This window comes from Dermacentor silvarum, chromosome 5 (genome assembly GCF_013339745.2).
Source record: "Dermacentor silvarum isolate Dsil-2018 chromosome 5, BIME_Dsil_1.4, whole genome shotgun sequence".
NCBI classification, from domain to species: domain Eukaryota; kingdom Metazoa; phylum Arthropoda; class Arachnida; order Ixodida; family Ixodidae; genus Dermacentor; species Dermacentor silvarum.
This window is the reverse complement of record NC_051158.1, coordinates 21,078,229-21,096,791: the sequence shown is the minus strand read 5'-3', so window position 1 is coordinate 21,096,791 and position 18,563 is coordinate 21,078,229. Positions and strand designations below refer to the sequence as shown.

General features: G+C 47.2%; 2 protein-coding genes across 3 annotated transcripts in view; one reads left to right on the top strand and one right to left on the bottom strand.

The window, feature by feature from the left end:
• The window catches only part of LOC119453027 (regulator of G-protein signaling 7), a 43,406-nt gene extending 38,241 nt beyond the window's left edge, over nucleotides 1-5,165 (bottom strand). For both annotated transcript variants that reach the window (XM_037715000.2, XM_037715002.2), the window contains exon 1: nucleotides 5,032-5,165. The gene's annotated coding sequence lies outside the window, so the exon portion shown is untranslated. The remainder of the gene's footprint in view (nucleotides 1-5,031) is intronic.
• On the top strand, nucleotides 586-17,725 carry LOC119453992 (uncharacterized). Its single transcript, XM_037716012.2, has 4 exons — nucleotides 586-662; nucleotides 7,787-7,914; nucleotides 13,444-13,599; nucleotides 17,493-17,725. The coding sequence occupies exons 1-4, from the start codon at nucleotides 586-588 to the stop codon at nucleotides 17,723-17,725; spliced, it is 594 nt and encodes a 197-aa protein (XP_037571940.2).
• Nucleotides 17,726-18,563: the final 838 nt, after the last annotated feature.

Genomic DNA, 18,563 nt, shown 5'->3' with positions numbered 1-18,563 from the left:
TGTTTGTTCATAGCGAAGCACTCTGTAATGGAGGATCAGTTGGCTGGGAATCACCATATACAAGCCCAAACATGTGTCAAAACACACGATCACCGGGTAGTTATGTATAATAGAGACTTCTCCGCAAAACGGTACTACATGAATTACGAAACAAATTTAAAGTAGGCTCTTCAACACACACCATGCATACACACGCGTACTCTATGCAACACTCAAACTGAGTGGGTCAACCTATGCCAATGAAAACAATTTCAGTAACTACGAACACCTCTTCCCACACCACACAGCATCCCACGAAAGCTTCTAGAATGTGAAAGTGAAAAACACATAAGCTTTCCAACGACGTCAGTGTAATTGAAAAAGACACCGCTTGGTTTACCGTAATCAGCTGAGCTTACTCTAGGACGCAGGCTTCGGCAGTGAAGAACGACATCTTTTAAAGGTTCTCACGCCTCATGAACTTTTCTTTGAAGGTGCGCGTTGCTTTGCTATGCACTTCACTGAAACCGATTATATATAGCTACGCACTAGTACGTGTGTGCTTTAAAGCAATTTGTGAATGCGTCATCTACAAGTTCGGCTGACATGCATGTCTACTTTTACAGGATTCACTGGACTGCCTCGGACTTTAGCCAAAAAGGGAGCGAGAACCTTTCCACACGGTAAGTCACTCATACTGACCTGCAAAGAATGCTGCGAAAGCACCGTTCGATGGCATGCAGTCATGACTCACGTCAAACACAAGGGTGAGTCCAAGCATTTATCTGTCAACAGTAAGCACGGGCTGAGCAGGCAGTAGCAAGCCGCGCGGTATGATGCAAGACTCGTCGCATCATTTTCTCGCAAAGTTCGTTCAGTGTATTTCGGCGAAAAATGCGTCCTGTTAGCTATAGCGTTTCCTAATAAACTCACTGGAAAGAAATCAGTGGCTGCAAGTCGTTCAACAGCCGTAAAAAATGCCACAAAAACCTTTTTTTTTTTTTTGTATGCAGGCCGAAATCAAGCGCTGTAGCCTATGTGGGCCTCTTCGATTCGAAGGGGGGGAAGGGGGGGGGGGGGAGGGGGGTACAGGCTTTTTTTTTTTTTTTACTGTTCGCCCTGAGTACACACGTTTTGTGGGATGCAAGTGAATTTTATTAACTGTGATTTACCTCAAGATACAGCACACGAGAGGCAACAATCTTGGAAGAGCATAGAGTAACAGACCAACATGTGCATACCACGTTAGTTTTCAGCGACCTCACTATTGCCGATTTCGTATGCTTCAGAAGCTTGTCTGAACAAACTTGCTCGAAGCAAGTACTTCTCTGGTGTATGGCGTCTTGCGCGGCTACGAAAGGTAATAAGTACAATCCCATTTTATTTTTTGTAATGCATCAGTTTTGCAAAATTACGCTGTCCCATCCTACGACACATTTAAAACCTTTTTTTTTTTCGCGAGCAGTGTTAACGTTTTGTAAAATTTCACGCGACATTCTTAAAATCTCAGTATGGGCCCAGATTCGTAACCTTTACGAAACATTCGAGAGAGTTGGCAGGTATGGTTTAAATCAGGGTGTTAGCGTTCATATAACAAATTCGAGATGACAGTACTGGGCTAAAACAGGTAATTAGAAAGTTGATGGATGAAAAATGGCTTCCCATCATCATTCTAATGCTGGATGAAACACCGTACCGGCGGCGAGCGTAGACAGCTTATCATCACGTTTCCGACTAATATGTTAGCTATGAAGAGTTGAGCCGCTACCAGTTCAATTGGCCAAGGCGGTGGACTTAGCGAACGCTTGCGAGGAAAATGAGCGTTTGGACACTTCCTTTGGTTATCCGAACACATCGCACATAGTCTGAATATGTCCCCTCCCCCCCCCCCCTCCCCTCTTCCACCTCCGTTACCCCAACCCAGTGAACTCACCCTACCCAAGCTGACTTATGTGTGCGGCTAACTCAATCGGAAACCTACGGGGACCTAAGGCATCTCGTGGAATTCATTGCTGCTGCACTGGGAAATGCAGGTATCAAAACCCTTGACTCAGGCACTTAGGAAATCACCGACCTCAACAAACTTAAACTATTATCTATCCAGCTCTCACGCATAACGCGGTGGATCACAATTTGGGTGATATAGTGATCCCACGCGAGCCTCACAAGTGTCACGAGAGCACAAGCGCAAGCACGCACGTGCCCCCAACAACCATAGGGCATCTATTGATTCACTTCGGAGGTAGTGTAGTGGCCTTGCTGCGTTCTGTGCGTTACGTTATCATGCGAGCGCCTTATATCCAATCCATGTAACTGCTGTCGCTGCAAAATTCCCTTTTGCGAAGAATTCTTCACCCTGTAGGGACTGCCGCTCGTCCCGAACAGAACACTGCTGAGACTTACAGCCCCTATCGAAAAGCCGGTGCATAACTGAATGGCGCGCAACCCTCCTATAACCTGTCAAGATTTATTAACCTTTCCGATTTTTTTTCTTTTCCACTCGTCACCAATTCTCTGATGGAGAGTTCTCGATAGTCGAAGGCATTGTCGGGAGACGTCAGAAAGGATGTTGGGACGGAGTTTAAATTGAACAGGACTTCATGACATGCAACAGGGGGTCTAAGGGTTACGTCAGAACGAGGGTCATCAGTGATAGTGCTGCAAGCAGAAAAAGAAAATCTCAGAGAAGCATCGCCTAAGCAAATAAAAGCTCCGACAGTGCCATCCCAGCCTTTCTATACTCACAACCTCTTTCTAACCCCGTCATCTGGCAAAGAATATTTGCTAACCGTAACCACGAATGAACACACCCGACAGTAAAAACAGTAAACGCCGGCCATGCGTAGAAATAAGAGACATGTAGCTATTGCATTATGCGCAAATAAAGTGAATAAAGCGAAGCGTAGCTGCTCCTCAACTGCCAGAGCACGTTACACCTCAATCGGACACGTTTCTTGTACTCCCGGTATCTCCGTTCCCACCTGAACACCCCAAGACATTTATTTTGTTCATTGCTCCGCTATACCTTTCTTTGTTTACTATGCTAATGCCTAAAAATATTAGCCCAAGTACTCTTCAGCTGGTACGTTCTTGACACTAACAGTTTCTTACCCAAGACAATCACTCATTCACTTCATCAGGCTACCTAGTGTCCCTTATCAAAAGTTCACAGGCCACAGCGTGAGCGAACACGTTGAAGTGTACACGAGTGGCAGAGCTCCTGAAGTAGTTTTTCCACTCAAAAGCTGTCGATGTGAGAAAATGGTGTCCCTTTTTCCTCGTCAGAACCTTGGAGCTCTTAGAATCAAATACAAGTGCTGCTACAGGGCACCAAGTCAACGCGCCCGTGCACGTATTGACCCAGAATCTTTTGACCAAGACTGAACCTACTGCAACTGACAACAGATATACTCGAGGTGGACATTCCGTTCGGGTGCAAACGAGAGGCCTCTCAAATTCTTCGAATACTGAAAACTCGGTGACAAATTAGTCCCTGCGAACTTATCACTGCGTCAACTGTAAGATTACTGTCGCTAATGGTATGAGCCCGCATTCAATAACCATTTTGCACGATGAAGCTGCGGGTTCAAGAGCTAGCACCAGCCAATCAGAATGGCGAGCGTATTAGTGGACGTGGCCGTCAATTGACAACATTTCTGAAGACGGCTTTGTGGGCTGTGCTACTGCTGCGTGCGAAACGAACACTTACATTCTGGCGACCCCCTTAGGCTGTATACTGATGAAGTGAATTCGAAGAGTTGGTGGATGACCGCAGAGTGAAAGTTGGCCATCAGCCATTCACTCTAGTCAGTGTACACTAGCGCCAGTGTCGCAACCAAAATACGCATAGCTCCGGAATAAAAATCCGTAATATGTTCACCCGACGCAACCTTCATTTGCTTTCGCGAGTATGAAAACAAGTTTCGGCATGATTCAACGCTCACATCGTCTCCCACCAGAGCTGTCACCACTGTTAATGTCAATGCACTGTAAGGCTGCCTTTAAAGGTGGCCCTAAAGGCTTGAAAGTGTGCGGTGGCTCGCTCCGCCATTCAACAAAGTGCTGCGGACCTCCTGATCGCGCAGTCAACAACTAGGCAATTATAAGCACAAGGTTCGAGCCCGGGGGTAAACTAAAACGTAAACGAGCGAAATCTGATTCATTCTGACCCACTGGAGCAACACCTTCTGTGCGTCGGTGCAGCTAACACTAGACAGTACATTGACAAGGCAACAGGCAGCTTTGACTTGCCTGCTTCTTGATGCGCCTTTGAATCAGCTGTGAAACGTTCAAACGTTCCCCTACTCGTCGCCGAGGACATTCCACGAAATCAGTGTCGAAGGTCACACTGTCACTTTAACGAATAGGTGGTGTCGTAAATCTCGAAGCAACAACCTGCATGCAGCGTCCTCGCTGGCAACTCACGGTGACCTATACGGTGCCGCGTTTCGCAGCGGCTGACTGTCATGCCACCAGTGGCGCTGAGAAAGCCTCGTGCGACATAACAAACAGTGTCCTCTCGAACTAATCACCGCGACGACTGCGCCTTTCTTGGCGATTACGCGGCAATCGTTCGCTAACACTCGTAACAAGCGAGGCTTCGCGAAGAAAAACCGAATGCCCTCGCCCGCCGCGAGGGTCGCTGCCCCGTCCACGCTCGAGCACCACGCTATGGGGCGACACGCTTGGCAAAGCCTTCCCGACATAGCGTCGAGTCGCCCGTCAACAACTCCGAATCGCGTCAAGAGCCGCAGTCCGGGACTTCAGCGGACACTTCAGAGGTCAAACACGTCGCTCCTGGACATCTGGCGCGGTGGGTGGACGGGTCAAAAAGAAGTCAACACTTCCACCAATAAGAACGTTTCCTGCCTTCGGCCGAACGAGGTTCACCCGTTGGCCGCAGAGGCCTCGAATAACACCCGGGTCCCGAACCCCGTCTCAGAGGCGTAAAGGAGATTTGGTGGCCCGCAACTCGAACCATCTTCTCTCTTTTTGGGGGGAGGTGGGGGGGAGGCGAGGGCAGCAAGCCTGTCCTGGCTTACATTCACTCACCGTGGCGGCGGGGTTGAGCGGATCTGCTGCAGCGTCGTTGACGGTGGTAACCCTGCTGCGCCAACATCGATTGACGACGCCGTGAGCACCCTCTCGCCAACATGGCGTCCCCTATCGATCCCGTCTCGGGAGCGGAGGAGGAGGGAGTCCCTAGGAAACCCCTCTCTGTCGCACCCTTCCTTCCCTTGCCGCCCAGACGTCTGCTGCGCCGACCGCGTCATGCACCGCCATCATTGATCTGCAAAGGTGATGCCGTCGGGCAACGCCATCGCTCGGCGCCGGAGTGAACTCGGCGCCCACCGTCGTCTGCATGTGGAAGCGTTGGCGCCGTCTGCAAACTCCCTTAACCTGTCGTGAAAAAAAACTTTATAAAGAAAGTATGCTATGCACTTGAATACTACAACAGAACACTACAATGTGGGCCAGCAGGTATTCCTTGAAAAGTAAGCATCGCAGCTGACGAGACGTTTATCCCGAATATGCGCGGATTCATCTGACTTCAATGAAATCGGTGTTTGTTTGTGTTCTAGAACAACAAACACCGTAGTTTCATTACAGTAAGAAAATTTATTTCTTGGCTTCGTGGCATGAAACCATGAAACTTTGTTTATTCTACAGTATTCTTTATTAGGGGAAGAGAAATGGAAAAGTAGGTCTCTTTAAGGCCGGCTACCCCAACGTCCCAAACCACTGCTCAGTAATGGAAACAAAGAAGGATAAAACGAGATGTAAATGACACATAATAAACCAATAGAACAAACACTGCAAACAACTTTAAAAGAAGTCCGAAGCCTGTATGTAATGTCATCACGGACATCAGCAAAAAAAAAAAAAAACGTAGCCTAAGTACGTGATGCAATCGCCACCTGACACAGGGAGAATTACTCATCAACGCTTGCACATAAACTTGCAGATAAACTTGAAGGGAATGCATCACTATCAAATGGCGCTCAAAGAACGTGGAACTGGCATTCAGAGGCAGTCCACAAGATTGCTCTTCCCGAAGAAGTCACGAAGGGCCCAGTCTTTCATTCTGTCCTCGGTATTCGGTCTTCCTTTAAATTCCGCGCAGACGTCACGTTTCTGAAGTTATTGGGCAGACCTAACGCAATCTTGCAATCTCAATGACGCGAAGCTTGCTCAAGTTCGCGAAGTATAAGCAGTAGCAGATAATATGCGATAACTGCTGTCTGCGTCGAGTGCACGAAGACGATGTGTGGTATTTGTGCGAGGAATAGCGCAGGTGAGACGCGTATGTACAGGGAAACACTACACTTATCGAAATTCATTTTAAGGCTTCTATATCCTTGTGGCCCCGTGACACGCATCAATTCTGGCACACACTGGCACGCACCAACTTGCACATATCTACTGACACACGCTGTCTATTCGGTACATATTCAGTACCGAATAGACAACAAATGGCACAACTTAATGGTACATATTCAGTGGCGAATACGCAGTTACATATCCCCAGTTGGCCGAAGTTGCCAATTCAGCAAGAAGCATTACTTACGTACTAACGTACGCCAAAGCTCCTCCCCCCCTTCCAAGAGCGCGCGCGGTGAGGCGGGGAGGTGGTAGGCACTGAAATTGATTTAAGAGTGTCCTAAGTCACTCACCAAAGTGTGTGTGAATGAGCAGTCAGAAGCGACGAATGAAATAGCTAATGTATGTTTGCATTAAAATGACATTCATTGTGCTTTTAACATCTATTCCAATAATGCATTTTGCCAACGCTGTCGAGTTCACCTTACTGGGGCCGCGCCTCCGTCTTTGAGGTTATCATCATCAAAAGCAGGGCGGGCGTCACATCCGACGAAGAAGGAAAAGAAGACCTAGGTGAGCAAGCAGCCGTTTCTGCTCCCTGCGCGGAGCGTCTCAAGTACTGTAGGTTTATACTTTATCGATATTGAAACTATCGTCATTTTGATGACAGCCACAGGTCTATCATGGCATCTCTCCATATGTTCATTGCATCATTGGGAAGGTTACACTACTAGGGTGCCCGTCGTGCTACAATTTTTATTGCGATATCAATTACATGAACGCTTGAAGCACGGCCACGCCGTCGGCGTCGGCATGCTGTCCCGCTATCAACGGCGCATATGTTTACAATATTAGCTTACAATTCACGAAAATGAACAATGTGTTGCTGTGAAAGTCATTGATGCAGGAAGGGGATTTCGAACCTACGAAATCCGTGAAATGAATGAGTACTGGCAAGCTTTAGTGCGCCATGTATTACTAACACAATATGAAAGGGTAGAGAAAATTGAATCAAGGCGGAGCTGTAGGATATGATAATAGGTTTTCTGAAATAAATACAGCCGGGCACTCTTTGCGTACACTGTAGTGAGGACACTTCACGGGTATTTTTCATGGATGTGACACTAGCTGCGCGGTTTTCTGAACGAGCTCAATTGTAGTAGTAGTAGTTCGCAGTATCATAGCAGTAGCAATTCGTGTAGTAACATCCGTACTACGATGGGCCTAAATAAGATGGTGGCCGTGCCTTAGCAGCGCGTCGTCGTAACTTGATTCGTAACCAGCTGCGTTGATGATGGTGACAATAATGATAATGGTGACAGCTATGATGATGACGATGATGATGATCAACAGATTCATTTTTCAAAGATCCTGGCTGGATCGCATCCTATGATCATGCACGGGTTTCTCCGTGTAGAATTTCGTCGGCATGGCAAGGTGGTTTCGCTGCGCCAACTGAAGTTGTTATTTTGTGTTATCGACGCAGCAACGACCCACCTGTTCCTAGGCAAGTGACATTAAGCTCACTAGTCATGATAATCACGAGCCCGACACAGCCGCAGTACTCAACTGTCCAATCGGAACGGATCTTCCTGACCAGTCGCCTAACGAGTCGTGAGTGATCTAGCTTATTGATTTTGATTTTGTGTGCGTGTGTGCGTGCGTGTGTGTGTGTGTGTGTGTGTTCGAATATTCTGTGATGGGACTCACTTTCTGAAGTCATGGCCACGCACGTTATGTTTTGCCGTGTTTGATGACAGCTGAGCAAGCAGCACAGTTCTACTAAAGAATTGGTTACTTTGCTTAGTTGCTTAGTTTGAATATTTTGAGACAACACTGATTGGTTGATTGATTGATTGATTGATTCAGCAATAGGGTTTGTCAACATATATAGTTTTTGCCCCCTCTTACAGGGACAAGAAAAAATGCCTTTTGCGTGCCCAATCCACAATCTAATCATGAAGCACTCCGCAGTGGGTGATTCATTTCCTGATTAATTTCCACTGTCTGGTGTTCTTTAACACAGCCCTAAATGTAAAAACAGGAGCGTTTGTTCATTTCTCTGCCATCGATATGCGGCAGCCACTGGTGGGACTCGAACCCACAACCTCGTGCTTAGCAGCACAACGCCGTAGCTGCTAAGCTACCACGACGGGGGGTTCATACTGGAGCAGCCCGGGCACTTGAGTAAACTCTACAACCCTTGTTTTTTGATAAGACCGTTCAACCAATTTTCTTTTCCACTCAGTAATACAGAGGTTTTACAGGGAATCGCAGTCGAGGACGGCGGCACACAAGTTGGGGCGATGAAGTTAGGAAATTTGCAGGCGCAAGTTGGAATACGCTAGCGCAAGACAGGGGTAATTGGAGATGGCAGGGAGAGGCCTTCGTCTTGCAGTGGACATAAATATAGGCTGATTGATGATGATGATGGACGAATACAGAGGTAGTCGTAATCACCATTCTGCGATTTACCGCCGGTTTTGCACGAACGTTATTCATGACATCCTCCGTTATCTTTCTTCCAGATGTGCAAAGAAAAGAGTAAGTAATATGCGAGCCTGGAAACTCGAGCTTGACTCTCCACAAAGTGTTAACGATAATATTCGATTCCTCTTACACAATGAATGCTACGGTATACAAATCAATGCCTTTATATAAAGGCTCCAAGCACTTCTTAATATAACGAAGTGCATGGGATCATATAACGAAGTGCCGAAATAATTCGTTATACAGGTCACTTCGTTGTAAAGGTGGCGCACCGGACCGCTCACAATAGTACCGCGACAGAATTATTCCTTCGTTATACAGGTCATTTCGTTGTATAAGCACTCGACTGCGTAGCGCATGGAATTCTTGAGTAGAATAACAATCACGCTATTCTCCGTAGTATACTGGAATTCCAGAGAAAAAAAGAAAGACTACGACGTAGGTTGTTCGCACTTAGTACATTTTCGGCAGGTGTACCATGCAGCCTTTGTCAAAGTAGCAAATGCATGCCTTCTTGAGTCCATTTTTAACACGGTACACACGATGATGTTGGCGCTACTGACAAGACCAATAGTACGATCGTTACAACGCAAAATATCGATACCACAGAGAAAGTTGATAAGCGCTGGTCGGGCGATTGACACATAAATATAACTTGCAGACATTTCGCGTTGGTTTATTCAACTCCGACAATTGAACAATGCATGGTCACGCTTGAAAAAGAAAGCCACAAACAAAAGAATTCGAGACCCAGGCTATACCCGAACTGTGGCCCCGGCCTTGACACCCCGAGGCGTTCTACCACTAGGCCACGGCTGCCACAGATTTGGGTGGCTACAGCCTTCTGAAACAATTTTTTCCTACGTTGATCTGCACATTATTCGGGAACCGCAACATCACCACGCATGTGGTCGTGAATCAAGTCTGATATGGCCAGGCGGAGTGGCACAATGTAGAGCACTGCACGGGCTCGGGCTTACCCGAAAGCCCGGGCCCGGCCCGGCCCGTGGGCCGGGCCGGGCCGGGTAGAGCAGTTTTTTCACGGGCTCGGGCCGGGCTCGGGCACGGCGTGTGCTTTTTGACCCGGGCCCGGGCCGGGCTCGGGTTTTTTGACGCGGGCCCGGGCCAGGCTCGGGCTTTCTGCGAGTTATCCTCGGGCTTCTCAACTCTGAAAATCATGTATTTTCCGGTCTCGGGCCGGGTTCGGGCCGGTTTCGAGCCGGGCTCGGGCCGGGCTCGGGCTTAAGGTAAAGGGGTGGCGGGCCGGGCCGGGCGGGTAACGTAGATTATTTGGTCGTGAATCAAGTCTGATATGGCCAGGCGGAGGGGCACAATGCCCACGCCGCACGCAGCGCTGATATCGAGCGCTGGTACGCAAAACGTGAGTGGTTAACTACGTAAAACAAACGGTAAAAATGTATAAAAGTCCAAAAATACTGAAGGCGCAGCCCAACAGTACTACCCGATCGCGCGTGATACACTCTGTGCTAGTGTGCTAGGGAAAGATTGCCCTCCTCCTCCTCTCCCGTCGCCCTCTCCCGCTGCTACGACTTCCAGAGAGGGCTGCGGCGCGGCTACAGACGCATTCGGTAACGGTTTCACTATCCGCACAATTACGCAACGACACATCAAACGCTAACAAAATGACCTCCCTGCAACAAATACTTTACGCCTTTAAGTGCACAATTCGTTTAATAACGCGAATAGCTTTCTACAAAGCGCTAGAATATTCGTTTCCACGTGCTGACAACCTTCGTCGATGCCTTACTGCACAATTTTTCTTACTGAAACCATTGACAGCGCGAAACAACACGAACTACACAGAAAGGATACACGGATACCTGAGTCCTGAGTAACCGGTTTGGGGGACCCCGCACCTTCTGGTCGTATTCTCCCCGCTCTGGTTAACCAGTTCTTGATCTTCACTCAGGGCAATCTAAAGTTGGTAAGAATGCTATAGCTTGCTCCTGTTCGACGGCGTCCTTGAAGAAATCTTGCCCGCATTTGATGGAGGACAGCTTTACTAGACAGTTCGTAAGACTATGGGATTTGGGTGGCTACAGCCTTCTGAAACAATTTTTTCCTACGTTGATCTGCACATTATTCAGGAACCGATGATAAACCTTGAACGACATAACTTCCACATTATGAGGATATGAAGGGTGAAACTCTCGTGTTTTGCTGTTGCATTTCAAAAAAAAATAAATATGGTGAGCCATTTTGTAGTTATTTGAACATATCACCCTGACCACCCCTGCTTGACGCAATCAGCTAGAAGTCGCGACACGTTACTGCCTTTTTTTTTCTTTTTACGCGCTGACATGTGCCTATATTGGCATGCGAACAATAAAACTTATTTAAATTACTTTTGTTGCAATGCGTGCAGGAAACCTCCCCACGCTTTGAATATATGTGCTGCCTTTATCGACATCATGGCCAAATATAGAGTGCCCCTGCAGCTAACGCATTGGAAATGCCTATCTTTACCTTTTTATTTATCTCTTTAAACGCCTATTAAGTTCTCTCCGTCTATATCGTTTACCAATCTTTTGCTTGCTATTGATTAATGTCTCCCTTTCTTCTTTTTCCAAATCTATATCTCTTTATCTATTCATATATTTCTCTCTCTCTCTTTCTCTCTCTCTCTCTCTCTCTTTCTCTCATCAGTATATTTGAAGGGGCGAGGGGTGAGCTAATCGCTGCCGCTGTCATTGTGTCCTTCGTCACCTTCGTCGCCCTCGTTCTCGTGGTTTGGAAACTAAGTACGTGCATTCTTCTTCGTCTTCTCTTACTGTCACAGCAGTTATGAGCTAGGAGAAGTTATGAGCAATGTCCGTTCGCACTTTGAACCACACATGCTCCCGCAACAACTCTCCCGTCATGGTTGAAGAGTGCCAACTTAGGGACTGTTGACGCTCGAGCCGAGGCCCGTCGCCGCAAGTTGCACCGCACGCGCGCGGTCGTGCTAAAAAATTGTACATATCGGACAACGGGCTTACAACCTTCGGTTTACACTGTGTACGCAGTGTAAAAACGAAATTTGTGTAACTTAAGAAAAACCAGAGAAACAAAAATTGAGACCCAAACACGAAGGAAAGAAGAGACACCATAACGCTGGACTCGCAAGTGACGTATATTTTAAAGAAAAAGAAAAGAATGGATCAGCCCTCGAACATCAAACCGCCGACGCATGCTCAATGCTCTTAGCGAGGTACAATAATTACTCAATTTTACTCAAACCGTCTCCATTTCTTTTTTCGCCGGTTTTTGTCAAGCAACAGTATGAACCAACTGGCCCAGCAAGCAGCACTTCTACGAAATTGGTGCACAAGTGTTCGATACGTGCAATTTTTCGCCCGACCGCACGCGTGCGGTGTTGCTCGCGGCGACGGGCGGTTCGAGCGTAAAGAGTCCCTTAACCCCCTCGGTGACAGAAAGTAAATGTTTTGGTTAAAAGGCAATAAGGTGGGAAGCGACTTGCCCGTGGTATCGCTCGTGCTTTACGCCGAAAGTCCTTATTATGACAAATTGTTTTCTGTTCGACATATCCGTTTGATTCGAAGTTTTCGTAGCCTCGATCCATAGCGCATGCGTTTTAGACCTGAATATGCGAAGCACATTAGCACCGTTCTTCACTTAAAACGAAGTGCGAAGCGGGAAATGCGCACGTTGGTGCAGCACATGACTCTTTAAGCGTTCTCTTTTTTTTTTTTTTTCGGACGAAATTGCCGAGCTAAACAGCGCTGCCAAGGTCACCTCGCCACGTGGCGGCTTCTGATTGGTGTTTCACGCGATGGCGACTGACAAGCAAGCCAGCGATTCACAGGCGTCGCCAGAATTACGTCATTGTCAGGACGCGTAGAGTGCGGCTTTGTTTCAACGTTTTGTGACTTGACGCGCTGTTAGGGTGTACTTATCGCATTACTGTGACTCCTATTTTTAACAAAATGGTGCTAATAACGAAGTTAATTTGCGATGTCGATGACATGATTGTGACGAGGGTTTACATGTATGTGGTTGTCAGAAGTTTGGCAGGAATAGACAGAAAAAAAATAGATTATCCCTGTCCGTGCTCTAGGGTTCTGTAAGACAGCATGCTATGGAAAACCAAAAGACAGAATGCGCTGACTGAACAAAGCGTCCTAAATACAGGAAATGGCGGTTTTCGCAGTTTTCGTGGCGTCGAGTGGGAGACAGGCGAAGTGGTCACGATCCGTAAATTTTTTTAGCAGTCGTGAAAGGGCTAATGACAGAAATGGAACAGAAACAGTTTGCAATAGCTTTTCGTTAATGTGCCCAAGGATAAGAGAGGAAATAGCCCTGTTCGAGAAGATGGCTGCTAAATTAACACTATTGATCTCACCCTCTGATATTCTTCGATTTTTTACCTCTTGAACAGCTTTCCCCGTGCTAGCTGGGATACACTGTAGGATTTATATAACGAGAAGGACAAGTCTACAAGAAGGAAAACGTGGTGTACAAAATGTATTCAGACAATTCACGTGGACTGTCTGAACTCATTGTTCTGTTTCGCCAGCGAATTTGCGAAACCGGTAGTTGCGAAGGTCTTCACGCAAAGTTGTGAAGAAAAATGTTCGAACTAGGCCGAGTCTTCAACCATTTCTGGCGTTTCTCGAAAAACTTCCACGGCAGAGATCGCGGCCTCTGAGGACACCACGGCCGCGACCGACCTCACCTACCGGCAGATGAATGCGACTTCAACGGCTGGAATGCCAGAGTCGTCGGTGAAGATTACGGTTGCGGACACAGCTACCGACAGCACCAGCACGGCCAGAACGGCTCCGCCAAGTGAGAGCGGCAGTCAGCGGCGCGTAGTTTATTCATGAGCGAGAGTGTCAGCAACAACCATAGAGGAAGGAAAAAGTTAGGACAGAGCAATTTACGTCATGCAGCCAGCCTTGGCAAGCGAACGCTCCATGAAGCCATGGAGCTCTTTACACAGTGGCGGCCAACACGTGACCTCTTGGGTTGAGATCACGGAGCAAGAATCGAGATTTGCCGGGACGTTTGGTGCCCGGTGGGTTTTTTGTCAATCAATGCGCACTTGTTCGGGGGCCCTACCGCAGCGCTGCATGCAGAGCGGTAGCCCTAAAATTTTCCACGCGTTCTGACGTGCTATCACGTGTTGGGCCGACACGTTTGGCTTCAATCGCGTTGCGCGATGCTCCCTCCTGCCTTTTTTTCTTTCTCCATGGAAACAACCATACGACGTCAACAGATAATGAAGTCAGAGAAGTGAGTTTATTCACATAATTGTAGATTGTACATGATGTCTGGGAGCACAGTGGAAAAAATTCTTGCAGAAGTCATCGATGATTATTGTCTAATGCCGGTGTCACAAGGTCACTTCTGATCGCAATCGGGCCCGCGATCCCGATAAAATTTCTTGATCGCGATCAACAACGATTGCTGGTGCATGGTCTAGCGATCTGTGAGGAATTTGGGTGAGGTCAAGCACGCCACTTGTCGTTAGTGAGTTCAGTGCACTTATCAAATTTGTCTAATAAGCGCTGGTCCGGTGCTCTTCCTTGTCCGTGTTTTCTGACGCTTTTTGATATTAATAATTTGTAATATAAAACTACGTTTTTGATTTCAACGTAATATTATTTAGTTTGTCATTGTGAGTAAGGCTATTATCGTCTGCCGATCGTCTGCAACTCTCCGAACTACATGGTCGTTAGCCTACGACCGCGATCAAGAGGCTCGATCGCGATGTACGGACTGCGCTTGTCTGGATCCGGATCGAGAAAGATCGCGATCGAACGTGACTGTAGCATCAGCATTCTATCCGGGTCGAGCTCAATCCGGATCGGGCCCGATCGCGATCGTTAGTGATCATGTGACACCGGTGACACCGGTAACTACGTGACAGCGGCATGAGTAACCGAATCCATGTGGTCATCCATGTGGTCATCCATACGGCCATTTAATTAGGCGTCTATTAACCCATCCACACGTGCTTCTGACGAACTTCAAACGAGGTGCGAGAGGTTCAGGTAAATAGCGGGATCATCCGTGCAAATATGCGAAGGGGATTGTCGCTCGTTCACGAAGTGGCGAAATTTCACAAACTATCTTTCATTAAATCAAGGATTAGGAATCGATCACCAATCACTAAACAAATGGCTACAATTAAGGAGTCAATGATTGATGGCCGCTCATAAAGGTATTATGGCATCCGCGTAATCAAAGCATGCGCCTCTATAGGGCATTTTAGCAAGATTGACTACGAAGTCAATTGCGTAAGGTTGATCGAGGTTCTCTTGTATACCTTCTTCTACACAAGAATGTATTTGTAGTGTTTATGTATCGTGTACAAACGCTATTTTGTCCTTTTTTTTTTCAGGTACACATAAATATCTAAGCTGTCCTGAAACATATTCTTTCCGCTTGCACGAGCGGTTTTTTTTTTTTTTTTAACATAATGCATGCTTTATACCCGCGTCACACGGGCACGCTTGGTAGGCCTTCCAGTAGACGGCCTTCAAAACGTCACAACTCTATCGACTCAAAGAAGTTGTGGCGGTGCAACACGGCACTCGTGAAAGACCGTTGAGTGGTTCAGGCATTTCCCGCAAAAATTGTGTGGCGCTACGGATCTTCAGCGTCGTTTTCATGTCACCAAAAGTTAAAGAATATTAAATCCACTCAAAAGCACAGAAATTTATTTTAATAAATTGTTCATACATTCTTATAAATACATGTTTAGTTTTTAAGTTATTGAGTACCGAAACTCTGGCACAATGAACACAAGCCCGTCGCTGTTGTCGAGAGTATGTGCAGTTCGCACATTTCAAGTGGCAAAATTACTTTATTAAATAATTAATAACACTGGTATATACTATTTTTGAGAGCATTTGGTTTGATTTTTTCTTTCTATTCGTGATTACGAGCTCGCTGTTATTAACGAGAGGGCTCGTTGGCGCTGTTTCCGCTTCCGTCGCGCAAAGGCCATCGGGGTTTCGATAGAGTTGTAGGGTGCTCCGTTGACTCGATAGACTATTGACTCGGCGGCCTTCGAAACCGTCCGTGTAGCGGCTCGAACTTGACCTTTGAGTCAACGGACTATGGGTTGGAAGGCCTTCCAAACGCCCGTGTGACACGGGCATAAAATTTTATAGAATGAAGAATTGTCTTCCCGTGAATACGGTATTTATTGACAATTAATTGCCACCATTATATCGCCAGCCGAGCCGCCCTACTGCTTAACACGGCAACTTCGATTGCAACGGTTAGCTATACATTGCAAAGAAAAAATGTCACAGTTTCGCCCTAAGGGCGAAGCAATGAATGCGATAGCAACACAGCAATGTCATACGAAGTAAGGTGAGCGGTTTTGGTAGCAACAACACGCAGAACTGTTGTCGACGCCATCGGCGTTTTGCCCGCGTTAGCTCAAAATGCGTGCGGCGTTGGTGACTGTTGCTGGAGCCTCTGATATAAATAGGCACTTGGTGCCGCAGCTAAACGTCGCCTCCCTTCCCTCCCCCTCCCCCACGGCCTCTCACGCGTCTGAAGAAGGCGCATTTGCTCTACATATATGGTCATTGTAAAGGAGAAAAGAGACGCCTACTTCTGCAGCCCTTAAGCGAGCACGGCGCAGAACGCGCGTTTGTTCTCCGCCGTGCGTTCACTCCCCGTGAAAGACGCGCCCCTCGCGCCCTTTCACTCGCACATACAGCGTTCGGCGCGCGGCGACGATTTCTTCTCCAAATGACGTCATACGGAACCTCACGGCGACGGCGACGGCGACGGCAGAAATCTGCTTTTGAGTGTCCATATAATTGCTATCGCAATAAAAAAGAAGGCACGCAGGTCCAACGCAGATTTTGAAGTCTATATGAAACGAAGCGTACGTGAAGCGGTTAATTAAATGCTCTAAAACTGTTCCTAATCTGCAACGCGCTCTTCGGCATAGTGATTCTGTGCGTTCCCGGCAAAAAAAAGTTAAAAAAATCATTTACACTCCAAGACACCCACCAACGCGACCCACGTGATCCGCGCGAGCTCGGATTGCACGCCCTCCGGGATCAGCGCGATTTCCATCTCGCCATACCCGTGGGTTGGGCCAGTTTACTGCTGCACTATCTCCAGGACCGGCCTACCTCACTCGACGAGAATGCGACAGAGCCCACATACGAAACCCCTGGAAAGAAGACAAAGGAAGCTTCGCTTAATGAAACAATGATAGGCGTGAAGGAATATGTTGTGTTGCATTGAGACTATTTAGACGCCGTTTTTTATTCTCCGCGATATTCCGTGGAGAACATAGCCGACGGGTGGAGTATTACAACAGCTCAAGCTTTGTATATATATAATCTTGTTTTACATCCTGATGAATACTGGTCCACCGGTCGATACTGCTGCAATTGAACACTTGTTTTTACCTTGTAACATTGGTCACGTTCTTTAAGTTCGAAAGTAAGCCTGAAGAATTTCTCTTCACTTTCTAGTTCATACGCAGGGCAGCACCCACATAAGGTATACTGCCATCTACATATATATAGCAATACTTTATATTAGTACTGCCCTTGGTGTGAGCTATTTGTTAAGGCAACAGAAACAGCTGCAGCCGCGGTCAGCAGCCATTGTCAGCAAAGTCCAATGGTGTCCTCCTCGTAAAGCCTCGATTTAAAAAGAAAGCTTGATTGGTTCGACCAACGCGCGCATCTAATTTCCAGGACCGATCCTGGATCCTCAGACCCTTCTGTGCACGTACGGAACACGAACGAACCAGAGTACGCTGTTTCCCGACGACGGCCTGTGCGACCTGATCTTCTTCGACTCGGTCTACAAGGAGAACCAGAACTCCCTGTGGGCCACCGCAATTTTCAGCGGCAACCTGCGCAAAATGCTGGACGTGACCTCGAACTATCGGTCGACCGAGTTTGGCGTAGCTTTTGCGTACCAGTAAGTCTGTCTGCCCTCGTTCGTTCCGTCGGCAAATGGAAACGTCGATATATCGAACACACTGCTTCGTTTTGTTAAAGCAGGAGACGTCAGTGTCTACAATCCGAGCCTTGCAACACCGCTCCGATAACCTGCTTAGTGCCAAGCACATTCTTTGTGCGTGCATTAGCGGCGGCGTCGCGCAGCTGCCCGGTAATAACCAATCGTTCATATCGCTAAACCAAAGAAAACATAAAAGCATCGGAGAAAAGACAGCCGATCAGCAGACGTCCGACACGATAGATTCGAAAAGTCGTTGTGGTGGCGTATTGGCTTTGACGTTGCGCTACTAACCCTAAAGGCACAGGATTGAATCCCGACCACGGTGGCTGCATCTCAATGGGGGCGAAATCCAAAAACGCACGGTATATTGTACACTCAGTGCTCGTTAATGAACCCCAGTTAGTTCGAATTATTCCGGAGTCCCCCCACTAGGGCATGCCTCATAATTAAATAGTCACGTTACTATATATATATATATATATATATATATATATATAGGCAACAACTATTGCTCTTAATCTAATGGAAGCACGCAGTTTTCGTCCGACACCTTCACTGAGAGTGCGTCTTCGTCGTCTTCGATCTCAGCTTTTCGCAGAAGCGGCAAACCCGCTACATAGCCAACCCTTATGCTCGTGGAAATATGGTGGTTTTGGCACGTAAAACCCAAACATTCATATCATTATCTTACTTCCGAAAAAATGTGTGCTTCAACAAACAGCGTCACCAGGACGTGTTTGACAATGTCTTTAATACGTGCAAATAGCAAATTTCATTGCACGACTGAAATTGCTCAGTTT